This window comes from Hyperolius riggenbachi, chromosome 3, assembly GCF_040937935.1.
Source record: "Hyperolius riggenbachi isolate aHypRig1 chromosome 3, aHypRig1.pri, whole genome shotgun sequence".
NCBI classification, from domain to species: domain Eukaryota; kingdom Metazoa; phylum Chordata; class Amphibia; order Anura; family Hyperoliidae; genus Hyperolius; species Hyperolius riggenbachi.
In genome coordinates this window covers 259,734,048-259,759,980 of record NC_090648.1, presented here as the reverse complement: position 1 = coordinate 259,759,980, position 25,933 = coordinate 259,734,048, and the positions used below count along the sequence as shown (strand labels likewise).

Below are 25,933 nucleotides of genomic sequence, written 5' to 3'. Positions count from 1 at the left end.
CAGTCTGTCAGCTCCCTCAAAGTCCTTCCAGTCCAATCTGCTGTTGTCCTGTGAAGTCTGTAATTAAGCTGGGTAGTGGGCCACTGCACATGTGCTGTTGACAGCTGCGTGCCTCCTCTATCACAATACAGTGGTCCAGTAGCTTTCTATGCAAGCGCAGCTACAGCTTTAACAAACAGCACATACACAGAACGTTCCTGGGTAAGGAAGCTCTCGCTCAGGGGTGCACAAGGCCAAGACTGCACTGTGCCGGTGTTGCGGACTTAACGGGGATGACAGCTCCATGGGAGATGGGATCAGAACATCAACTGAGTCGACTAACTACTGGGGGATGGAAGAAGCCCCAGGTAAGTAAAAAAGCCTTTCATCTCAGGTACACTTAAAGGGAACCTTAACTGGCGAGGAAAAATTAATTCACTTACCTGGGGGCTTTCCCAAGCCTCCTGCAGCCGTCCGGTGCCCGCGCCGGTCCTTCGGTGCCCTCCGGTCTCCCTCCGCCGCTAAGTTTTGTTTTCGGACGACTGCCAGTCGTCCTCGGGCCTCTTCCGCATTCCTCGTTGTAAACTGCAGTAAAGCGCGTCCGCATGACGCCAAACGTGTCATGTGCATGACGCCAAACGCGTCATGTGGACGCGCTTTACTGCAGTTTACGACGAGGAATGCGGAAGAGGCCCGAGGACGACTGGCAGTCGTCCGAAAACGAAACTTGCGGCGGAGGGAGACCGGAGGGCACCGAAGGACCGGCGCGGGCACCGGACAGCTGCAGGAGGCTTGGGAAAGCCCCCAGGTAAGTGAATTTATTTTTCCTCGCCAGTTAAGGTTCCCTTTAATATACAGTAATTCTTAACCATTTTAAAGTTTCCAAGTAGAAACTCCAAAATGAGACTTTACCAGCCAACTTGAATTACTTGTTTATAGGTGTATACAGTGATGTGAAAAACTATTTGCCCCCTTCCTGATTTCTTATTCTTTTGCATGTTTGTCACACTCAGGAGAACCAAAAACAGGCACAGAGAGGGACACTGGAGGCAAAGGGGACAGAGGTGGCACAACATTCCAGCTTAAGAATGGATTCAGGTTAATAACGAACCTACAGTCACTATCTCATTCGTTAAAAGGGGACTACCTATTCTCATTTCACTGAGCAGACCATATGAATTTCCAATATTGACCGTAAAAATGTATCTACTACTACGGCAATTTTGGAGTTCATACTGCCTAGATTTCAATCTTCCTGCATGAGTATTTAGCAGTACAGAGTAGGAACCCCTCTTTTTAAATCTTTCTGAACACCTACAGTAGGTGTTCAGAAAGACTTAAAAAGAGGGGTTCCTACTCCTAGGTTCGTTATTAACCTGAATCTATTCTTAAGTTGGAATGTTGTGCCACCTCTGTCCCCTTTGCCTCCAGTGTCCCTCTGAGCCTGTTTTTGCTTCTCCTGAGTCCGTTTGACCCCCTCTGTGCCCCTCTATGTCCCTTACTGTGCCTCTGTTTTGCCCCTCTGTACCTTCTTTGTGCCTCGGTTTTGCACCCTCTGTGCCTCCGTTTGTACCTCCGCTTTGCCCCCTTTGCCACTGTACCCACTCTGTGCTTTTGCTTTGCACCTTCTGGACTCACCTTGCAGCACAAGTCCAGCGATTTCCTTCTAGCCACTCCGCCTCTTGTTCCCCTCTAGCCACGTACAGCACCGCTTCCTGTATGTTACATAGGGAGCGAGAGACGGAGAGAGGAGGACAGACAGTGTTGGACTTGGTTCGAAGGGGAGTCCAACGCTGCTGTGTGGGCACTTGGGGGAAGTTTGCAGCCCCTTCTCCCCCCACTTGGAAATTATGTCATTGCGATTTTGTATCGGCGAGTCGTTCGTAAGTCCGGCGTTCGTAAGTCGGGGGCTACCTGTATGTTTAATATCGAACTTATAAAGAGACTTGTACAGCACTGTTCTATGTTGCAAAATATGCTCCGGTATTGGGCCCCGTTAGTTTTGCCAGTCGCTGCCAGTCTGCGCAAGAGAATGTGCACTCTCAATGTATCACTCCGCCGGCGAGATACGTAGAGGGCTCACTTCCTTTGCGCAGACTGGCTGTGTCTGGCAGAACTAACGGGTCCCAATAGCTGAGTTGCAGGCAGCAGAGGACGGCGTCATGGGAGCTATCCGTGCGCATGGGGCTGGACGAAGCCCCAGGTATGTATAAAACTTTATTGGTCTCTGTTTTCCTTTAAACATATAATGACTATTAACAATACAAATTTAATGTAGTTATCATGGCTGGACCATGGCAATGCCCTCTATGCGGGCCTTCCAAATAAAGACCTACACTGCCTGCAGCTATAACAGAATAATGCTGCTAACAAGCCAACCCCACCATTAACACAGAACACCAGTCCTTTGCTTACTACACCGACTACCCATAAAATGGAAAATCCCTTTCAAAATTGGTATGTCAAGATTCAAATCACTACACAACCTAAGCCTCGGATACCTGAAGGATTTGGTGCAACTGCATAACACCACCCACAACCTCAGATCAAAAAGATCCAATAACTTGGCCATCCCTAGAGTCCAACTAAAAACCTTTGGAGTCAGATCTTTCTGTCATGCTGCCCCTACCCTGTGGAATGCCTTGCCAAACTTAATCAATTCAGCTCTAACCCTGGATACGTTTAAATGAAAACTGAAAAGCCACCCGTTTAGTCTGGAATTTATGACCACATTACTGTTCCCCTGTACACATCACTATGTACTGATCTGAGACAAGCTTAAGTGCTTTGGGTCCTACGGGAGAAAAGAGCTTTACAAATGTTTTGTTGTTGAAAACTGACCTGCACCTATTTATATAGACACATCATTTGGAAAATACATTTCCTTTTCTTTTCATAATAAATCACTTACCATGAGCACTTCCTACTATTATATCTCCAGCAGCTGAAGACATCGATGAAGATGCTGCATACAGGTATTTGGCTTTCAGCTGACCATTTTCTGTGGAGATATTAACAGATGTACCTAATAGTTTCTCAATATTGACAGTCTGTAACACAAAACAAAAAACGTAATGAACATTTTACAGGTTTTACAGCATGAATCTTGTCAAGCAGGTCTAAGCATAATTCAAATACGCCAATGTGCAATTATTGTATGCCCATATTTGTATTTTTCTGTTTAGCCACTCTTACGATTTAATCACCCCTTCAGCACAATACAAACTGTTTTCCATGCCTCCTCCCCACCATCAGATTTTAAATGGAGCATAAGCCTTCTGTTCCCATCACAACACAGATATTCCTGTCTGCTGACACTTCCATCCTGTCCTAGTTTTACCAGGCATTAGGGAATAGCATAGGATGAGAACGCCATAATCAAAAGGTAGCCAAGTAAAAACTATTAGGAGCTCCATAGACATACTGTAGGCTGCCAAGGTAATATGTAAATCTGACATTTACTAGGACAGCCGAACTGTGCACTTTCCATTTTTTTTTTATATTAGCACAATGCAAAGCTATGGTACAGCCCCCATTAACTCCATTTCATACAGAACAAAAACAATAACCTACCCTCCCCCCCCCCCCCCCACACACACACACGCATTTTTTTCTTTTAATTGTTGCACAGGGAAGGGAATTAGCTGGGCCTAAGCCCTGTTAATTGCAGCTCATGAGAAACCAGCATGCCGAATTTTAGATTGCATTTGTACTGTCACTCTACACACCAAATCTATCTGTCCGCACAAACCCGTCCCATGTCACCTCTCGACACCCACCTATTCACCTTGTAGTGCAATTTTCTGATCCTCATCTACTATGTCACCTCTCCCAGTCTCCTCCATCTATACTCCTACCCAACGGAATTGCCTCTTCTCAACCTCACTTTACTGTTCACTGCTCCTCTATACTTCTGTCATTGCATCACCTACCGGTCCATCCCAGATTTCTCCTACCAAATCTCCTCTCATCTACCCACCCACCCACAGTGTATTGTCTCACCACAGACTATGTATATTATCCATTATACCACTATTACCTCCATGCTAGGTCTACACCCCTGTTCATCCCTCCTCCCTATCTCAACGCCATTATGACCATCTTCATTACCCCTCTTCCACCCCCCCCCCCCCAATTAACAACCATTGCAATATTCCTCCATTCTATCCACATCTTCCCACTCACATTCTATGCCTCCCTGGCTCTTCTACACTCCTTGGTCACCCCCATATTCTACACACACACACACACACACACACACACACCTGATGGGCTGATATTGTCAGGAGAACAGAGGTGCCAAAAGAATATAATGTATTAAAAGCTTTACAATTCCTCGGGAGGCGGTGGTGGACTCATCTCCCCGAAGTAGACATAATACCGTCAATTTTAATGCAAACAAGTTTATTTATATACTCCAAAAAAAATTTTCTTTTCCCTTTAGTTTGCTTTGCAGCAGGCAATTAGCTAGGGGGAGGGACTAGCTGCAACACAGGTGTTAAATTAAACAGGAAGTGTAGGCCAAGGCCCTAATCTTGGTGGAGGGCTGCTTCACTTCACTGCTGGGAATTGTGAGCACTATTTATATTACATTGCTGTTTGTATATTGTTTTTTGCTGCTGCGATATCTGGTGGATTGTCTATTGTGGTTCATCTGATATTAAGTAGCAAGTGGTGTCAGTTTTTAAAAGTACAATTTTTTTTTTCTTTTCCCTCTAGTTTGCTTTGCAGCAGGCAATTAGCTAGGGGGGAGGGACTAGCTGTAACAGGAGGTATTGGGTCAGCTTCAGGACTCAGTACTGAGCTTGCTCACTAAGTGGCTTCGACAAAAGTGGCATAGGCGTTAAAAACAGGCGTTACAACACAGGCACAAAGAGAGAAGGGAGAGGAAGCAGGTAAGGACTTAAAAAAAAAAAAAACAAACTTCAACCAATATTGCGTTTTTTTGCATTGGTTACAATGTGCTAGGCATGTTGTGGTGTAGTCTTTAAATTTTGAGGACTCCACCCCAACTTCACTCACTCCACCTCCACTCCTCCCGCCCCTCCTCCTCCCCTCCTCCTCCTCCCCCCCAACTTCACTCACTCCCCAACTTCACTTACTCTCCCTTTCCTCCTCCCCAGCTACACTCACTCTCCCGTTTCATCTTTTACCGCCACAGTTTACTTTAAATAATTTTTTCCCACACAAAAGTCATCATGTTGGACTATGCTGTACAGTGTACATCCTGCAACATGTATGCATGCCTTGATCAGAGGATTGAGGGTGTTTACTGTTGCCCTGGGTGTGTGCGGGTTGCTCAGTTAGAGGCGGAAGTCGCAGAGCTAAATAAGCATCTCGCAACACTGAGAAGCATACACAACATGGAGAAGAGCTTGGATCTCACGATCCAGACACTGGATGGAACCATTAAAGATGAGGAGGGTGGAGTACAGCCGGACCAAGAAGCAGAGGCAGCCGCTAGTTGGGTCACAGTTAGAAGGGGTAGGGGAAAAAGTGGCAGGGAGGCTAGTCCTGAGTTGTCCCTCACTAATAAGTATACTTGTTTGCGTAATATTGGGGAGGATGATTCAGGAGTAGCAATGCTGCAGCAGGATGTGCTCCTTAGCAACCAAGGGGCAGACTGCTGTAACAAGAAAGGGAATAGGAGTGCAGCTAAGGCTAGACAGGTACTGGTGGTAGGGGATTCAATTATTAGGCGCACAGATAGGGTAATCTGTCGAAGAAACCGTGAATGCCGTACAGTCTGTTGCCTCCCGGGTGCTCGGGTTCGGCATGTAGCGGAAAGAATTGACAGATTACTGGGTGGGGCTGGGGAAGACCCGGCTGTCATGGTACACATTGGCACCAATGACAAAGTTAGTGGGAGATGGAAGGTCCTCAAAAATGATTTTCAGGTACTTGGAGATAAACTTAAAGCAAGGACCTCCAAGGTGGTGTTTTCTGAAATACTGCCAGTGCCACGTGCTACATCTGAGAGACAGAGGGAGCTTAGGGAGTTAAATAAGTGGCTGAGAAATTGGTGTAGGAAGGAAGGGTTTGGGTTCCTGGAGAACTGGGCAGACTTTGCAGTCGGCTACAGGTTCTACAGCAGGGATGGGCTGCACCTTAATGGGGAGGGTGCAGCTGCATTGGGGGAGAAGATGGCTAAACGGTTGGAGGAGATTTTATACTAGGATCTGGGGGGAGGCGGGAGGATAAAGTCTCAATACGTAGACAAGATGAGGTAAAAAGACAGTGGGAACCTAACATTATGGGGGGTGGAGAGGGGGGTGGGGACAGTGTAAAGATTAAGGAGGTTGGTAAAAATTCAAGTAGCCCATTTCATGTAAACAAAATTGGTAAATGTGGCGGTAAAAATATAAAGTGCATGGTAACCAATGCTCGGAGCCTTGCAAATAAAATAGACGAACTAGAGTTCATTCTGAATGACAAAGGCTATGACATTGTGGGAATAACCGAGACATGGATGGATGAAAGCCATGACTGGATAGCTAATTTAAAAGGATACAATGTGTTTAGGAGGGATAGAACAGGGAAAAAAGGTGGAGGGGTTTGTCTCTTTGTTAAGAATTCTCTTAAAGCTGTCCTCAACGATGAGATGGAGGAAGATTGCGAAGATGTGGAGTCCGTTTGCGTAAATATTCATGGTGGAAATAAAAGTTGCCAATTGCTTATTGGGGTATGCTACAGGCCACCTCTTATTAATGAAGCTGCAGAACTGCGATTACTACAGCAGATTGAAAAAGCTGCAAGTAAAAATGAGGTCATAATTATGGGCGACTTCAACTTTCCAGACATTGACTGGAGTATTGAGGCTACCCATTCTGGTAAAAGCAGCAGATTTCTGGCAGCACTACAGGACAATTACTTGACTCAAATGGTAACTGAACCAACTAGGGGGAATGCGTTACTGGATCTGATCATTTCTAATAGACCAGATAATGTATCAAATGTGCAGGTTCAAGAACATTTGGGAAATAGTGATCACAACATGATAACGTTTGATCTGGTGACTGATAGGCCACGGGGCAGTGGGACCACTAAAACTATGAATTTTAGAAAAGCAAAGTTCAATCAAATTAGGCAGGCACTAAGTTTGGTGACCTGGGATAATGTACTACAAGGGAAAGACACTGTAGGGAAATGGCAAGCTTTTAAACTTATACTCAGTCAATATTGTAGTATGTATATCCCATATGGAATCAAAATATCTAGGAATAAAAAAAGGCCTCTATGGATGAATAGAAAGGTTAAAGATAAAATGAAGAGGAAAAAGAATGCCTATAAGGTCTTAAAACAGGAGGGGACCGAGGCTGCACTAAGCAATTATAAGGAGCGCAATAAAAATTGTAAAAAATAAATCAGGCAGGCAAAGATTGAAGCTGAAAAACAAATCGCTAAGGATATTAAATCTAACCCAAAAAAGTATTACAAGTACATTAACTCTAAAAAAAGAAAAGGTTGACTGTATAGGACTCCTAAAGGATGAGGGTGGGAACTCCATGGTGGATGACCAAGGTAAGGCAGAGTTATTAAATGCTTTCTTTGCTTCTGTCTTCACAAAAGAAACAGCACTGTTGCAAACTACAGACAAGGCACCTGGCCCGGATGGCATGCATCCTCGGGTCCTAAGGGAATTAAGTTCAGTTATAGATAAACCCCTTTATCTTATCTTTTGTGACTCTCTTGCAACTGGCAGAGTCCCAGTGGATTGGCGTACAGCCCACGTTTTCCCATTATTTAAAAAGGGCAAAAAATCAGATCCAGGAAATTATAGACCTGTAAGCTTAACATCAGTTGTATGCAAACTATTTGAGGGGTTACTAAGAGATACTATACATGACTTCATAGTAGTTAATAATCTTATTTCTCAGCATCAACATGGGTTTACTAAAGACAGGTCCTGTTTGACTAACATGCTCAGCTTTTATGAGGTAGTGAATGCTAATATGGATATTGGGAATGCTGTAGATGTGATATACTTGGACTTTGCAAAGGCCTTCGACACTGTTCCCCACAAAAGTCTGGTGCAAAAGTTGAGGATGCACGGACTGGGGAAGAGTCTGTGTTCATGGATAGGGAACTGGCTAATGGACAGAAAACAAAGAGTTGTGGTCAATGGATCGTACTCAAAATGGGAGACTGTTAGCAGTGGGGTCCCACAGGGGTCTGTTCAGGGTCCAGTGCTCTTCAATTTATTTATTAATGACCTAGTAGATGCAGTAGTGAGCAATGTTGCTATTTTTGCAGATGATACAAAATTGTGCAGAATCATCAACTCTCAGGAAGATAGTGTCATATTGCAACAGGATCTGGATAGGATGGCTATATGGGCACATACATGGCAGATGAAATTCAATGTTGACAAATGTAAAGTCATGCATTTTGGACGTACTAATGGTCTAGCACCATACAAAATAAATGGGATACAGTTGGGGACATCAAACTTGGAGAAGGACTTAGGAGTACTCATTGAAAACAAGTTAAATAATCGTACTCAATGCCAAGCAGCTGCAGCTAAAGCTAACAAAATTTTGGGATGCATTAACCAGCCTGGCGGTATGGACGAGCTCAGCTCGTCCATCACCGCCGGAGGCTGCCGCTCAGGCCCTGCTGGGCCGATTTTCATCAAATAAAGTGCAGCACACGCAGCCGGCACTTTGCCAGCCGCGTGTGCTGCCTGATCGCCGCCGCTCTGCGGCGATCCGCCGCGAGCAGCGGCGAAAGAGGGTCCCCCCAGCCGCCTGAGCCCAGCGTAGCCGGAACAAAATGTTCCGGCCAGCGCTAAGGGCTGGATCGGAGGCGGCTGACGTCAGGACGTCGGCTGGCGTCCATGACGTCACTCCGCTCGTCGCTATGGCGATGATCTAAGCAAAACAAGGAAGGCCGCTCATTGCGGCCTTCCTTGTTTATTCTGGGCGCCGGAGGCGATCGGAAGAACGCCTCCGGAGTGCCCTCTAGTGGGCTTTCATGCAGCCAACTTTCAGTTGGCTGCATGAAATAGTTTTTTTTTTATTTAAAAAAAACCCTCCCGCAGCTGCCCTGGCGATCTTAATAGAACGCCAGGGTGGTTAAAAGGGAAATAAAAACTTGAGATGCTAGCATAATATTGCCCCTGTTTAACTCTCTAGTAAGGCCACATCTGGAATATGGAATTCAGTTCTGGGCACCACATTACAAAAAAGATATTGCAGTTTTAGAGCAGATGCAGAGACGAGCAACAAAATTGATACGTGGGATGGAAGGTCTCACTTATCAAGAAAGGTTAGATAAACTGGGTTTATTTAGTCTAGAGAAAAGACGCCTTAGAGGGGATTTAATTAACATGTATAAATACATCAGAGGGCAATATAATAGCTTGGCAGATGAGCTTTTTGTCCCTAGGCCTTCTCAAAGGACTAGAGGACATGATCTGCGCATGGAGGAAAAACGTTTTAGCCATTTATTTAGGAAAGGGTTCTTTACAGTAAGAGTGATTAAGATGTGGAATGCATTGCCACAGGAAGTAGTTATGGCAAACTCTATACCTGCATTTAAAGGGGGCTTAGATGCTTTCCTTGCATTGAAAGACATCCATGGCTACAATTACTAGGTAATGCCTAATGATGTTGATCCAGGGATTTTATCTGATTGCTACCTGGAGTCGGGAAGGAATTTTTCCCTTTTCGGGCTAATTGGACCATGCCTTGTAAGAGTTTTTTCGCCTTCCTCTGGATCAACATGGATATGTGAGGGAGCAGGCTGGTGTTGTACTTTATACTGGTTGAACTCGATGGACGTATGTCTTTTTTAAACCAAAATAACTATGTAACTATGTAATAAGCAGTGCAACGCGTTTCGCGGGTATATTCCCGCTCCTTCAGGCAATAATAGGAGTACACCCAGTACAGTCTCAAGGTCACGATAAGCGCCTCTGTGACCTTGAGACTGTACTGTGTGTACTCCTATTTGTTATTGCCTGAAGCGGGAATATACCTGCAAAACGCTTACACTGTTTATTGGAGTATATAAATAAACTTGTTTGTATTAAAATTGATGGTATTATGTCTACTTCGGGGAGATGAGTCCACCACCACCTCCCGAGGAATTTTAAAGCTTTTAATACATTTTATTCTTTTGGCTACTCTGTTCTCCTTACAATATCAGCATCCACTCCCGGTGGAGGGGTTGAATCCCCCTTTTCTTCTCCCTATCTACAGAGAGCGACATCTTAATCCTGAGTGAGGACAGGTCTAATCTCCTCACCTGCCTATACAGTGGTTACCTTTACGGTAACCCTGACTTGTGAGTATATTCATTTATATACCTCTCGTTACCCATTATTGTAAATTTGTACATACTACACTATATTGGGCTTTCGGTGTTCCCTTCTTTTTTCGATGGGCTGATATTAGCTAGCTACAGCTTAAAATTTAATTCTCAGCAGTATTGGAAGTACTGACCATTATTTAGAGAGATTAAAAAAAAAATGGTATATGAAGCATTGGCAAAATCCGTTCTGTTACAGAGCACACTACAGCGCACATGCTGCCCTTTTGACCAGTTCACAGGATCATTTTCCAGAAATAAAACATTTCCCAAATACTGCAGAGCACTCATTGCCAATTTTTTTTTATTTTTTAACCACATTAGGTGCCAGTGGGAAAATTGCTTTGCAATCTAGTTATTTTTAGGGTGAAGTCATGCATCAACGCTATTAATAACAGCTTCTAAATGCAGATGGTTTGGCAGTACAGTGTGCTTTAATTTTAAATAATCTATCCCTCCCGAACTGTTAAGGACACAGAAATGCATACACTTTGATCAAGCATTAGCATCATTACCAAGATGCAGAATTAAAACTGCAAACAGACGTGGCCTGGTGTCATGTTCACAACCTCTCCAATGAGCGCTCTTCAAGCATGACTCAAGTGGGTTTGTAAGAAGGAAGGGTAACTTCAGTACACATGTGTACAAATGAGATGATTACTACCATATGACTTCCAAATAAACATTAAACATTCCCAAATGAAATAAAGGAGCTACTATCATACTGAATCATTATCCACAACAAGAAGTAAATGTTCACCAAAACATTAAAACCACCTGCCTTATATTGTATAGGTCCCATTTGTGCTGCCAAAACAGCTCTGAACTGTTAACATGGATTTTGCAACACCTATGAAGGTCTTTCATACCACAAAGCAAGTCCTTTGAGTCCAGTAAGCTGCAAAGTGAGGCTTCTATGGATTGGACTTGTTTTCTAGCATGCGTACAAGAGAAATTGCCGCCGGGAGACTTGGGCGCAGGATACAGACGATATACGGCTTACCCTGCTCCTGCACAAGTCCCGGCGGCGTTCATTACCATTCCCCCTCCAGGTCCACGTGCATGGTGAGGAATGATGTCATTTGGCTTCCAGCTATCGAACACTGCCATTCCAGCGCAGGACACTTGGGCGCAACAGTGAATAACTTCAGCGCCGTCAGAAGACGGAGCTGAAGTTACTGGTAAAACACTATAAATTGTTTGGAAGCCAAATTAATTCATTCCCTACCATCCATGGCGGCCTGGAGGGGGAATGGTATTTAAAATCAATGGGAACTTGTGCAGGAGCAGGATAAGCCATACAGGCAGTATCCTGCGCCCAAGGCAGTATCCTGCGCCCAAGTCTCCTGTGCCGATTCCTCTCGTACGCTCCAGCAATTGCTGGCAGCCAAATTACAGTGTTTTAAAAGTAACTTCAGCTCCGTCTTCTGACGCGCTAAAGTTACTCACTGTGCGCCGCTATAGCCGCAATTCCTATTATGATCTATGGTGGTGCCAGCTGCAACCAAATCTCCTGCGCTCTAATTGACAAAAAATAACTGGACAGTGATCTGGGGCATTTGGAAGCCAAACAAATTTAAAGAGAACCTGTAACACAAAAAAGTTCCCCTGGGGGGTACTCACCTCGGGAGGGGGAAGCCTCAGGGTCCCAATGAGGCTTCCCCTCCCCTGTAGCTGCAGGCAATCCAGCGCTGGCTCCCCCGAAGCGTCCCGGAATCCTCCCTCGACAAGCCTGACAAGCTCTGATTTATTTACCTTCCCTGGCTCCAGTGGGGGCACTGTTGCGGCTTTCCGCACGGAGATAGGCGAAAATAGCCGATATCCGTCGTGTCCGCTCTACTGCGCAGACGACTTGCGCCTGCGCAGTAAAGCGGCCCGACAGCGATCGGCTATTTACGCCTATCTCCGAGGCGGAGAGCAGATACTGCGCCTGCGCTGGAAAGGTGAATATTTACATCCCCGCTGTTCGGGGAGCTTTATCTCCGCCGCCGTGGGACCGAGGAGGACGGGGAAGCCTCAATAGGATCCGGAGGCTTCCCCCATCCCAGGTGAGTACCCCCCAGGGGAGCTTTTTCTCAGTACAGGTTTTCTTTAACTACTCTACTGTCCCCTCCATAAGCTCGGGGGTGATCCGCTGTCATAGGCTGAAGCCTATAACAGCTGATCACCTTGATTGGCTGGCGGGGGAGAGGGAGGGAGCAGGGGAAAGAAAATTTAAAAAGGCAATTTTTATTCAAAAATAAAAGAAATATTTATATATAAAAAATAAAAACAACTTTGGAGCGATCAGACCCCACCAACAGAGAGCTCTGTTGGTGAGGAGAAAAGGGGGGGGGGGGGGAAGGAATCACTAGTGTGGTGTGTTGTGCGGCCCTGCAGCTTGGCTTTAAAGCTGCAGTGGCCAATTAGGGAAAAAATAGCCTGGTCTTTAGGGGGGGTTTAACCAGGGCTGTGGAGTTGGAGTCGTGGAGTCAGGGCAATTTTGGGTGCCTGGAGTCGGAGTCGGGGAAAAAATGCACCGACTCCTAATGAATTTAAAACTGTAATTAAAATAGAAAAATATGATAAAATGTTCTATTTCTCAGATAATAGTCATCATAAATAATTTATACATACAGTAATAGCTGTGCTTAGTCCACAAAAACGAAATAAACCAATCAAAATTAGTTACTTGTGCTGCTTCAGTAAAGCAGTCCCCGTATTTTTAAAGTCAGATATACACATCTGATTGTGACTGTATATATGATGTGTACACAGGAATCTCTTATAGGTACGAAATAACATCTATGCTGTAAGAATAAAGCCTGATGTGTAGCCGTGTCACTAATAGAGATGGTCAATGAGATGGAAATAATTCTGTGTTGATTCTGATTTATGCAAATGTAAAAGTACGCACTCTCTTTGCTCATGAAATCAAATAATTTGATATGTTGTTAAAATTTGGTTTGGTGACTACGAATTAAATGGTACCTGAGAAGGATGAAAAGAAAAGTTTTATACATACCTGGGGCGTCTTCCAGCCCCTTCAGTCCAATCAGTCCCTCGCTGTCCACCTCCACCACCTGGATCTTCTGCTAGGAGTCCTGGTAATTCAGCCAGTCAGCGCAGTCCAGCCGCATGCCGCGTTCACAGCCAGGAAAGTTCTGCACCTGCGCAACAGTGCTGTGCAGGTGTAGTACTCTCCCGGCGGCGGAGTGTGTGCATGAGCACTACGCCAGACTGGCTCAAGTACCTGGACTCATAGCAGAAGATCCAGGTGGTGGAGGAGGACAGCGAGGGATTGATTAGCCTGAAGGGGGCTGGAAGAAGCCCCAGGTATGTATAAAACTTTAATTTCATCTGTCTCAGGTTTACTTTGTTACACAGTAGTACTATACTCTACATATGCACTCCCCACAGAGCTGCAGGGAATCCACTGAGAATGTTGTGCACATTGAACACAGAGGTGTTGTCTATCACCCATAAACCTGGTTCAGATTGTGCATGAAGAATGTGTAATAGAGGAAGTATCTCCTTATTCCCCTGCAGAGTACCTGCACATCACTCTTACATGTACACACAGCTACATTGCCTAGGGCCTGATGGATGTTTTTTGTTCCGGTCTGTACCTTCTACAAGTACTTTTACCAAGATCTAGTTTTAGTCTATGACTAAAGGGAATAAATATGGCAGTCTCTATATCCTTCTCACTTCAGTTGTCTTTTAAAATTCCTAAGCGTTGGCAGTTGAGAGATGAATTTCATGTTACATACTTTCATTCAACAAGATTGTAATATGCAAATTAGAGGAGTCTGAGTCGAGGAGTCGGAGGAATCCTAAACTGAGGAGTCAGAGTCGGTGGATTTTTGTACAGACTCCACAGCAGCGGTTAAGAAAAACCTTTTTCTTGCTCCATGTTTCAGTTTGATACTCAAGTGCCCATCGTAGGCAACACAGGTGGTAGAGAGGGGTCAGCACAGGCACTCTGACTGATCTATGGCTATGCAGCAAGTTGTGATGCACTAGAGCGTTTGAACATCTTTCTTTTATGGATAGCATCAAGCTTTTCAGTAATTTGTGTCAGGCCTCTTGCACACTGCACGCGATTCCGATTCAGATTCCGCTTTTTAATCAGTTTTTACATCCGATTCAGATTCCGATTTGCAGTTTGCTCCCTGCACACTGCAAATCTGAATCTGAATCGGATGTAAAAACTGATTAAAAAGCGGAATCTGAATCGGAATCGCGTGCAGTGTGCAAGAGGCCTTATAGTAGTTCTTGTGTCAGTTCTGACCAGACAGGGTAGCCTTTGCCCCCCATACACATCAATTAACTTTGACCAGCAACAGCCCTGTTGCCAGTTTACCAACTTCCTTTGACCACTTTTTTTGGTAGGTACCAATCCACTGCATATTGGGATAACCCTGCTAGTTGAATTTCACTAAAATATATTTTTTAACCAGGCTGTAAACACTGCACTGCATGTCCACAGCAGGAACACGTGTGGTTAAAAACACTCACATATGGTTGCATTACAGAGCAAACAGAAGGCGCACGCTCCTCCGGGTATTTCGGCTGCTGACCAGAGCAGCTAATGTGCAGTGCTGCTGTCCAGGTGAAAGAGCCCTTAAACTGTGCACCAAAACACCCAATACACCCAAGCCCTTCTCATGAATAACTGAGCACAGGCCACCACTACAGCCATACCACATAGAAAAAACCCAGAAAACACCACCATATAATATATTTTCATCAACACGTAATAAGTAAATCACGTCGGCACAGAAAATACAGTATTTATTTTGTATTTATATCGCACTTTTTCACAGAGCATTTAGGCCCATATTCTATTATTTTGTTCCCTAGTTAATTTTCTCCAAAATTTTTCAAGATATTTACAAACCTTACCAATAAAATACCTAAAGAACACACCAAGCACGGAATGACTACAAATATAAATAAATAAAAAATAAACTTATAAGTTTGATACTATTTTTAATTCTTTTTAGTACTTTTTCATTTGTCGAGTACTGAAAAGTTTTTTTTTTTTTTTTTAGAGAACATGAAAAATTATCTCCTGGGCAAATCAGGAAAATATTAAATTGGACGAGGGCCTTCGTCGCCATACACATGCTGGATGAAACGTGGCCGAAGTGGTCTGCCAAGAATCCAGCATGTGTACATGAAAATGTATCTCCTGGGTGAACACAGGAGAAAAATTAGTTGGTTGAGGGCCTTAATCGCCATACATAAGCTAGATGACACATGGCTAAAGTGGTCTGCTGAGAATCCAGTGCATGTGCAGCAGCCCCCGACCCCCTTAGCCAGCGATCTACCAGAGACCATTGTTCCCCACACTGCCTGTTGCATGACGTCACTCCATCCGTCGTCTCTCCGCCCGCATTAGCAAAAGTACATGTGGCTAGCCTGCAGGCAGATCGTGCCCTGATTACATGAGTGCTGAAGTGTGTACTGTTTAATGCAGAGGGGAGACAGTGGGGAGGAGCAATAGTGAATGGCTACAATGTATTTGCTCATTTTTATGTCTGTCATTCAGCGATCTGATGTGCTGGATCACGAATTGACATTGTAGGACACTTGTACGCATGCTAGATACTTGGCCAGGGTATTGCAGAGTGAGCATATTTGTCAAGTTTTATCATTAGATTGCACTGTGTTGTACTTTACAGTAATATTCAACTAGCAAGATCGCATTCATGCAGATGTTAGCGTTGTAGATTTAATTCAAGCCTTGGCAAGATCGTTCCTATATTAGTGAATACCTTCATTGGGGTTGGATCTTCTTTCACCTATTTTCACACCTAATTTCCGAATATACACTGTACAAATATTTTGCTTCTGAACTGCTAATGACCTTCCTGCGTGAAATAACTCAGTTATTTCTGTTTTGAGGAAGGGTGTGAAATGTTCAAGGAGCTTTGGAGTGGGTCATGTTCATTCAGGCAGGGAACACACTTGTCTGTTTTCGTGCGTGTTTTTTGCACAGAAAAACTGAGAACTCATGTTAATCAATGGGCTAGTACACAATTAATAGGTTGTTCGTGCGCAGAAAAAAACTGACATTTTGCATCCTGATTCTGCACATTTTGTTTGTTTTCTCTATCAACTACATCAGCCGCTGTGAAAAAAAATGCGCGCGTTTTCCTGCATAGAAACACACTTGGTGTGCAGAAAAAGTATGCAGGAAACCGCGCGCAGAAAACTGAAAGTCAAGTGTGTTCCCTGCCTCAACCTACAGCTGGTAGCTACATAGTTGCTATGCAGAAAAACAGCACTACTTTTGTCTCTTAATCCATGTATGCATAGTAGGCATGCATCCCCAGAAATGATTATTTTGGTTAATGGTCTAATTGTGTACTAATGTCCCCCGATGACATAGACTTCCTCTTCTGCAATCCTAATTTGGAAAATACTTGGCAGATTAGCGCTGAGGTCCCATCAGATGCTGCCTGTAGGGCACCTCTTGCTCATCCTCCTCCTTCCCTTTCCATTGTACAACATGCTGCTGTAGGTTTTCAATTCCCAGTACTTGTACCCCTGGAGATATTTGTGTTGGATGTATAGCAAACCTGAGCTGAAAACAAATTTATGAAATGATTACTTGTATGTTTAGTAGTAATGGTTGACAGAACTTTCCTGGAATCTCATTGTTATTTCAAATTAGAGGGATGCTATTCTAATGAGAAGTGTAAACAGCAGCCATGTCAGTGTCACTTAAAATTTGGTTCATTCAACTGACATATGGCGAAATAACACCCTTTTGAACTTTTCAGCTTATTATCAGGAGTGTTTATTCAGGCAGATACAAACGTTTTGGTTTCTAATGAATTATCAGGAGAGTTCCATGTATTACACTGCCAGAGGGACTGCCTCATCTACATAGATCACATCACTGCTTTTGTGAACAAATGGGAACACAACCAAGTTCTAAGTAGGATTGGTACTATAGGTACTCAAGTTTATCTCATATCAGCTCAAGTATGCTTTAAGGGGTTCTTGAATTTGTCTCAGTCAAGCCATCAAAGGAAGTTATGAAATTACAAATAATGTATAATATAATATGTTAAGAGGTTATATTACTGTTATTTTTTTTTAATTATAGGCTTGTAAATGGTGATGGACACAAAACTGAAAAAAATGCACCTTTATTTCCAAATACAATATTGGTGCCATACATTGTGATAGGGACATAATTTAAATGGTGTAATAACTGGGACAAATGGTCAAATATATGGATTTTAATTATGGTAGCATGTATTATTTTAAAACGGAGAAAATGAATTTTTCAATTTTTTTTCCTTAATATTACGCTTAAAATGCATTTAGCATAAAATAATACTTAGCAAACGTACCACCCAAAGAAAGCCCAATTGGTGGCAGAAAGGAGAAAAAAAAAAATAAAAATATATAGATCATTTTGTTGTGATAAGTAGTGAAAGTTATTGGCGAACGAATGGGAGGAGCGCTGAAATGATGAAATGATGCAGGAGGTGAAAAAAACACTGAAGACTGAAGTAGTTAGCACCCCCCCCCCCCCCCCCAAAAAAAAAAAAACACCCCAAAACAAATAAACCACACAATTGTGTGATAATAATAGCTTTGTCCAACCACTACCTATAAATGAAAGAACATTTTAGGCATGGTCAATCACATTTTCTAAAGAATAATTCTAACATTCCTAACATTTATGGCCAGAATTTCACAAACTCTGCCAGAGTATGTAAACTTATGAGCACAAACTGTACAAGCCGTAAAAAAATGGTCTAAACCACAATTGATCATTAACTGTTGTCTAAAACAACCAAGACCGATCATTTCAAGTGACAAAAGGCTTACACACGTATTTTGCAAAAATAAATTAAAAAAAAAAAAAAAAAAAAAGGGGTAATTTATCCCTTAATTTACTGTGCTGATATGCAGACAGACTGTTCCACACACCGTCAACAGAACAGTCCACACCAGTCATTGCTTCAGAGACCCTAACAATCAAAAGCATTAATAAGATTATAGGATCATATTGTAGGAGAGAAACGGCACAAGTGGTGCCACATGTATACTGAATGCACACAGGGTACTGGGAGTTAAACCTGGGCCATGAAGTAACAACAAATCTATGCTAATCAGTAAATACCAAAGCTAGAGAGAATGTACTTGCTAGAGCACACAAGTAAGGGTAGCCAATGCTGAATGCAAGGCGACAAAACATGTCAAGAGCACGACTGCACTTCAAAACAACCAGTTCAGTAAAATAAACCCATCTTTGCAAAAACAATCTGTAAGAATAACGACCGTATTTTTCGAACCATAAGACGCTCCGGGCCATAAGACGCACCTAAGTTAAGAGGACAAGAATCAGGGAAAAAAAATAAAAATACTAAACCTGGTGCGTCCATGGTGCAGGAGAGTCTTTGGACCTTCTGCCCCAAGCAGTCTCTGTACGCTATCAAAGAAGATCCAAAAGTGTGCATAAAGGCACCAAATGATGAACCAATAAATTATGAAGTTCTAATACATATATAAAACTTTATATCACTTTATATCATTAACCATTATAGCAGCAATGGTAATGATAAAAGATGAAGTGAAAAATAAAATCCGTAGTGCTCTAAATCAAAGAGACAGGTGTCAGAAAAGATGGAAATTACAAGGCAAATAACACAATTAGCACCAATCGTCCCTCAAATAGATTTCTGTGCAGGGCAACTGGAGGAACCATGGGCAAAAGACCCCAGTGATGAGAGGAAGCAGAGGAGAAACATGTGCAGAAGAGAGCGTACCGGCAGAGGAGGAGGACAAATTCCTGCACTGCGATCATGCTTCAGAGGAACCGTGGGCAAAGACCCCAGTGAGGAGGGAAGCAGAGGTGCAATGTGGGCGAAAGACAGCTTACCGGGAAGATAGAGTGTAGAAGGCTCAATGCTTACAGTGCCATCGTACCTCGTCGCTAACGAGCAGCTTCTTCCTGGCACGCCCCCTGCCTGTATTGGCTGCCGGCCCTACAATACATGGGGATTGGCCAAGATGGGACTTCTTGATCCCACCCGCGGAGGTGTCGGGGCTATAGCCATAGGCTCCTACATTGCCGGGGGCGGGACCTTGAAGTTCCATCTCGGCCAATCACCATGCTCTGCTCTCCACCACGGTCCCAGACTTCCTGCACGCTGTTCAAGCTGACCTCGAGGTCGTCCTTACGGCGCGCCTGTGTGAAGCACCGCTGTCAATGATGGCCACGTTGTCCGCGGCGCACTGTGCAGAACTACTGTGCCTGCGCTTTGCACCGGACAACATGGCCATGATTGACAGCGGCGCTTCACACAGGTGCCATAAGGACGACCTCGAGGTCGGCCTGAACAGCATGCGGGGAGACCAGGACGGTGGCAGAGAGTGGAGCGGTCAGCGTGGGACAGTCGGTTGCAAGGGGCTGGAGAAAGGTGAGTAACGCTGATTTTTTTCATTTTTCCCTGAGGATTCCTTTAAATCCTCCTAAACACACTAGATAAAATTTGGCCAAGGTGGCCAGGGCTGTGGAGTCGGTCCAAAAATCCACCGACTCAGACTCCTCAGTTTAGGATTCCACCGACTCCGACTCCTCTAATTAGACAACACCTCTGTGTTCAATGTGCACAACATTCTCAGTGGATTCCCTGCAGCTCTGTGGGGAGAGCATATGTAGAGTATAGTACTACTGTGTAACAAAGTAAACCTGAGACAGATGAAATTAAAGTTTTATACATACCTAGGGCTTCCTCCAGCCCCGTTCAGGCTAATCAGTCTCTCGCTGTCCTCCTCCACCACCTGGATCTTCTGCTATGAGTCCAGGTACTTGAGCCAGTCTGGTGTAGTGCGCATGCACACACTCCGCCGCCGGGAGCATACTACACCTGCGCAGCACTATTGTGCAGGTGCAGAATGCTCCTGGCTGTGGAAGCGACACGTAGCCAGACTGCTCTGACTGGCTGAATTACCTGGACTCATAGCAGAAGATCCAGGTGGCGAAGGAGGACAGCGAGGGACTGAATGGCCTGAAGGGGGCTGGAGGAAGCCCCAGGTATGTATACAGCTTTTCTTTTAATTCGCCTCAGGTACCCTTTAATTTATAGTCACCAAACCAAATTTTAACAAAATATCAAATTATTTGATATCATGAGCAAAGACATTTGCATAAACCAGCATCAATGCAGAATTATTTCCATCTCATTGATCATCTCCATTAGTGACACGGCTACACATCAGGCTTTATACTTACAGCATAGATGTTATTTCGTATATATAAGAGATTCCTGTGTACGCATCATATATACTGTACAGTCACAATCAGATATGTATATCTGACTTTAAAAATATGGGGGCTGCTTTATTGAAGCAGCACAAGTAACTAATTTTGATTGGTTTATTTCATTTTTGTGGACTGAACAGCTATTACTGTATATATACATTATTTTTAATGACTTATCTGAGAAATACAACATTTTATCCTGTTTTCTATTTTAATTACAGTTACAAATTCATTAGGAGTCAGAGTCCATGCATTTTTTCCCAAATCCGACTCCAGGCACCCAAAATTGCTCCGACTCAGACTCCACAGCCCTGCTGGTAACAGCTGTTGGAATTTAACCTCCCTGGCATTCAATTTCCCCAGGATTTATTGGCGTGTATGCATGTCAATACTGTTTCACAGCATGTTTTTTATTGACATGTATAACTGTCAATACCGCTAGGAAGTTTAAGGATGATATGTTTGAATTCTGAGCCCTCACTTACTTTAGAGAACTGGTTTTAGTAAAAAGACTGGATATGCAGAGTGTCTTTTTAAAGGGACTCCGAGCAGTGCAGAAACTATGGGAAGATGCATATCATTTTAAAGCTCTCTTTCTCCTCTTTCCAATGATATATAAACCGCCGCCTTACTCCTTTTAGTTTTCGCTATTTTCGCGATTGAAATTGCCGCGGCCGCGATTTCAGTCGCGAAAATAAAGAAAACTAAAAGGCGTAGGGCAACGATTTAGGTGTCGCCAGTAAGAGGAGAAAGAGAGCTTTAAAATGATATCCATCTTTCCATAGTTACAATGTATTACACAGGGCGACTTTTTCTGCTGGATGGAGCTGCTGACACTGGGGAAAGTGTCGTTCTGTGTAATACAAGTAACTATGGAAAGATGGATATCATTTTAAAGCTCTCTTTCTCCTCTTTCTGGCAACATCTAAATCGTCGCTCTACGCCTTTTAGTTTTCTTTATTTTCGCGACTGAAATCGCGGCAATTTCAATCGCGAAAATAGCGAAAACTGAAAGGCGTAGGGCAGCGGTTTATATATCATTGGAAAGAGGAGAAAGAGAGCTTTAAAATGATATGCATCTTTCCATAGTTTCTGCACTGCTCGGAGTCCCTTTAAATGACAATTGGAGGAATTACAAGCTCTGAGTTTTAGTAGAACTTTCCGTGTCTTCTACAAGGCCGTAGGAGCGATACCAGCTCAGACGAGACAAGCTGGCTGCAGTGTCTGCGAAACAGGAGCAAGTGTTATGAAAACATTCTAACAGTACATTAAACAATGGTCCTGGGACAGATTACCTAATGTTCGGGGTATTAAGGGAAGAAAAGCCATATTTTTTTTTTCCCCATCTGAGCAGGCGCGAGCAGCGGCACCCTTCGCATGCTCTTATCAGCCAATTGCAGGCCTAGGATACGATGTGTGACTGGTCCGTCCCTGATGGGTGATGTCAAAGTTAAACTCTTTAGAGGCTCGTTTAAAAGCCACACCAGAGCTATAGAGCTCACTTCTTGTCATTTCTATCTTCCTGCAATTTCTTCTTTCTGCTTTACTACACTTATATCATTGTACATAGGCTGCATAGGTCTTACGGTGAGGTAACAAAGACGAACCTACAGCCGGAACTAGACTGGTTTTAAGATGAACTTCAGATTCCTGCTTTGCGGAGTCACCCTTAAAAAGACATGACTGTATTTTCGGCTGTATATCTGTTTTTCCAAATAAACTCCTTAAAGTGAACCTCCGGACTAAGAAAACTCAGCAGAACTGAAAAGGCTTGGTGTTTCTTTAACCGTTTCACAGCATCAGAACTTTGTTTTTCTTACCAAAGCATAATTTTTAGCTGCATTTTTAGCCAAGCTCCACCCATCAAAGAAAACTGCCCGGGCTTTTTTTCCCCTGATGCTGTGCAGAGCATGATGGGATTTCCTATGTTGTTATTCACATTGCCTAACAACGGGGAGGGGTGATCAGCACACAGGACAGTTGAAACTGTGTCTCATGCTCTGTCACCTCCTTTCAACCAAAAAGATGGCTGCCCTCATGAAATCAAACATTTGCCTGTTCTTTTAAAACAGGGTGGGTAAGAGATTATATTACTTATCCATTTTAATTAACATAGCTAATGTAACTTTTAATGACAGTACATTTCTTTAGGCTGAAGTTCCTCTTTAACGTTTGAAGAGGTCTATCAGTTTTATCTCCTTTGCTGCTGCTGTGAATAATGTAAAGTTATCACAGGTTCTGTGATATGGTGCCGAACAAAGGTGTGGTGTTGTTGCCCATAGCAACCAACAAATATTTATTACAACTGGTGCCGTGAAACCCAAGTGCCAATCCCAGATCAATGGTTGGTGAACCAGGTGAAAAGAGTCAGTCTAACAAGTCAGTCTAAGATATTCAGAAGCAAGCATGGCTCTGCTGTGAGTCCAGCATGTGCACAGTGGCCCACAATGCTCCCTGACCAGTCATCAGCCTGGTGTATCGATTTGGCTGATCGCTGGCCTAGAGCATAGTCTTCCCCACTCACCCTGGCAGCTGTGTGACATCACCACCACTACCATGCCACAACAGAAAAAATGTTGCTAGTCTACAGGCCAGCAACGTGTCTGTACAGCTTCAGCCCTGCAATGTCGCCTAAGAGATTGGGTCTCGATCTCCACTGGGTGACATGCCTCATACTTGTCTTTGACGCTTAACAGTCCCCGTGACAGTTGGAGGTGCTCCGCAAATGGTTATTATTATTATTGTGTATTTACATAGCTCTGCGGAACATGTCAGCGCTTTTACATGGGGTATACAGTCACGTCACTAACTGTCCCTTAGAGGAGATCACATTCTATTCCATACCATAGTTGTCTGTAGTCTACGACCAACTTTGGAGGACACAAATTACATGCAGATATCATTTCAGCCAAGATTTAAACTAGGGACCATATCGCTGCAAATGACCTGACGCACAAGCGAGTGTCCCTTTCAACTGTGAATTACACCAAAAGAAGGTACATTTTTTTATGTGCTGAATGAAATCTTTCACTAACCGCTGCATTTCATTAACAGATCAATTAAACATCATTACATAAAAATTGCTATTACTGCATTTGATTATGCTTTTTGTTTAGTTGTATCCTTACTGTACGAGTAAAAGCCAACTATGCAGTAAAAAAAAAAAAAAAAATCCATTCACAATGCACCATCTTGTGGCAGAAGACAAAATTACATGTAACTAAAAATAAAGTGCAGTATGACCCTAGATCAGGGGTCTCAAACTCGCAGCCCGCAGGCCGTTTGCGGCCCTCGATACAATATTTTGTGGCCCTCGCCAGCAAAAGCTTCCTTACAGTTCGCTTCAGTGATCCCAAGTAATCCGCCGCATCTCCGCCGCTAAACAAGGCCTGCAGAGCCCCCAAATCGCCCGGGGGGCAATCTGCCGGCATTTCCTGGAAGGGGCAGAGCTTTCAGCTTCAGCTCTGCCCCTCCTGACGTCAATCGCCGCCTCTCCCCGCCCCTCTCTGTGAAAGAAGAGTGAGAGGGGCGGGCAGAGGCAACCATGCGCCGCGATTGTAAAAATTCCTTATGCGGCCCAGCCTCATCCTGACTTTGCCTCCTGCGGCCCCCAGGTAAATTGATTTTGAGACCCCTGCCCTAGATAGAGGGAGCACTGCAGCTCCGGGCATATTCTCAGTCAGTCACAGGTAAAATAACATGTTTTGTAGTTCTCACAACACCCAGGCTTCAGAGAGAAAATTCTAACAGGGAACGAATGCACATAACTTTATACTGGAAGCACAATTAAAGGAATATGTAAAAGTTTTCCAAGGGTTTATTTTCCCTAGGTTTACACATTTACCAAAGCTTATTAAAACAAATCTCAGATATCCAAACCAAATGCACTTTTATTTTTAAATGTATTGCTTTATTGAATGGAGTAAGAATCACAACTTTAATGAAGAAAAAAAGATTGGTATCAAGCAGTAACAAAGAAATTGCTGAATGTCCCTCAAAGCAAACCTGAGGTGGACTTTAATGTGTGACCTGAAGAGCACGTTTAAACGACCTTAGTTTTATTGCCGTAAAGAATATTACCATTATGCTGAGAAGCCATGGTAAATATCCTTATCTAACCAGACTGCCAGGCCAAGAAGTTTGGTTTGACCAAAAAAGCAGAAACCTACTTCTCTTATCCACACCTACTAAGTGACAACTCCTCGCCCACCTTCGTCCAACAGAAATTTTTACACCGCTATTTGACAGCAGCCATTGACACACTGGGGGCAGATGATACGTGTTGATGACATTTCATAGCCAATTGCTTATATGTTCTCCCTGTGTCTGCTTGGGTTTCCTCCAGACACTTTGGTTTCCTCCCACACCTCAAACACATACATATAAGTTAAATGGCTTCCCTCTAAAATTGGCCCTACACTACGATACATGCATGATACAAACTGTACATTGTGAGCCCCTCTGAGGCACAGTTAAGTGACAAGAGAATATACTGTGTACAGCGCTGCGGAAGATTTCACCGCTATATAAATACTAAATAATAACTGTGACGATAATAAAAACAAGAATCTGACAGGAGACATAAGAAGCAGCCTTTTTGATCTGTAACTTGCTGTGAGTGCAGAGATGTCATATAGAGTGACTAATCAGGGTGGCTAGATGGGGTGCTTATGACAGCTGAAGCCGATAACTCTTAAAGGCTTTTTTAGTTAGTGTAAACTGAACGTCCCAGTACACTCTAAGGAAGGGGATCTCCCCCAGAAATGCAGAAGAGTAGGTGGGGTTTTGACGCAGAAGCTGGGAGGCATCAGCCTTTCACTCACAGATCACCCTGGAGTTCTACCAATCAGCTGCTGCTGGTCAAGGCTCAATTTTGCCAGACCTCCGACTGCTTTTTCCTGGTCCTGCTCCCCCTATAAGTAAGTTTTTATAATAGTGTGTTATTTATTTATTTAACATACTGCAGTGGGGGTGATGGTAGGAAGGTCAAAGGTAGAATATCGTTAGCATTACCAATATTTTAACTGTCTGCGTTACCTGGTGCCAAAGTTAACAACCATCTTTAAAATACCTGCATGGTCAAGGTCCATCAATATCTGATCACACTATCCCTCACTTTTGACATTAGCCTCAATGATAAAAAGACCCAGGAGGACTGGGTGATTGACTATAAAGTTTGTAGAACAAAATATTAGCTTAATGGTTTTTGTCTGTGCTTTCAAGCTTAAAGGACACCCGAAGCAAAAATAAACTCAAAAACGATTGTATTCATCTTCCTTCTAAAAATGACCAAGATAGCCACAGTTTTATTTTATGCTCAAATCTCCTTTTTAAGTTTTATGGATTTATGGTTTTTGCTCAATGACA

At 43.6% G+C, this 25,933-nt stretch overlaps 1 protein-coding gene across 1 annotated transcript in view; it reads right to left on the bottom strand.

Moving 5' to 3' along the window:
- Window positions 1-25,933, bottom strand: part of FAM185A (family with sequence similarity 185 member A) — an 85,360-nt gene that overhangs the window by 22,148 nt on the left and 37,279 nt on the right. The window contains exon 3 of the mRNA XM_068273628.1: window positions 2,891-3,029. Within this exon, the coding sequence (XP_068129729.1) occupies window positions 2,891-3,029 (139 nt within the window). The remainder of the gene's footprint in view (window positions 1-2,890; window positions 3,030-25,933) is intronic.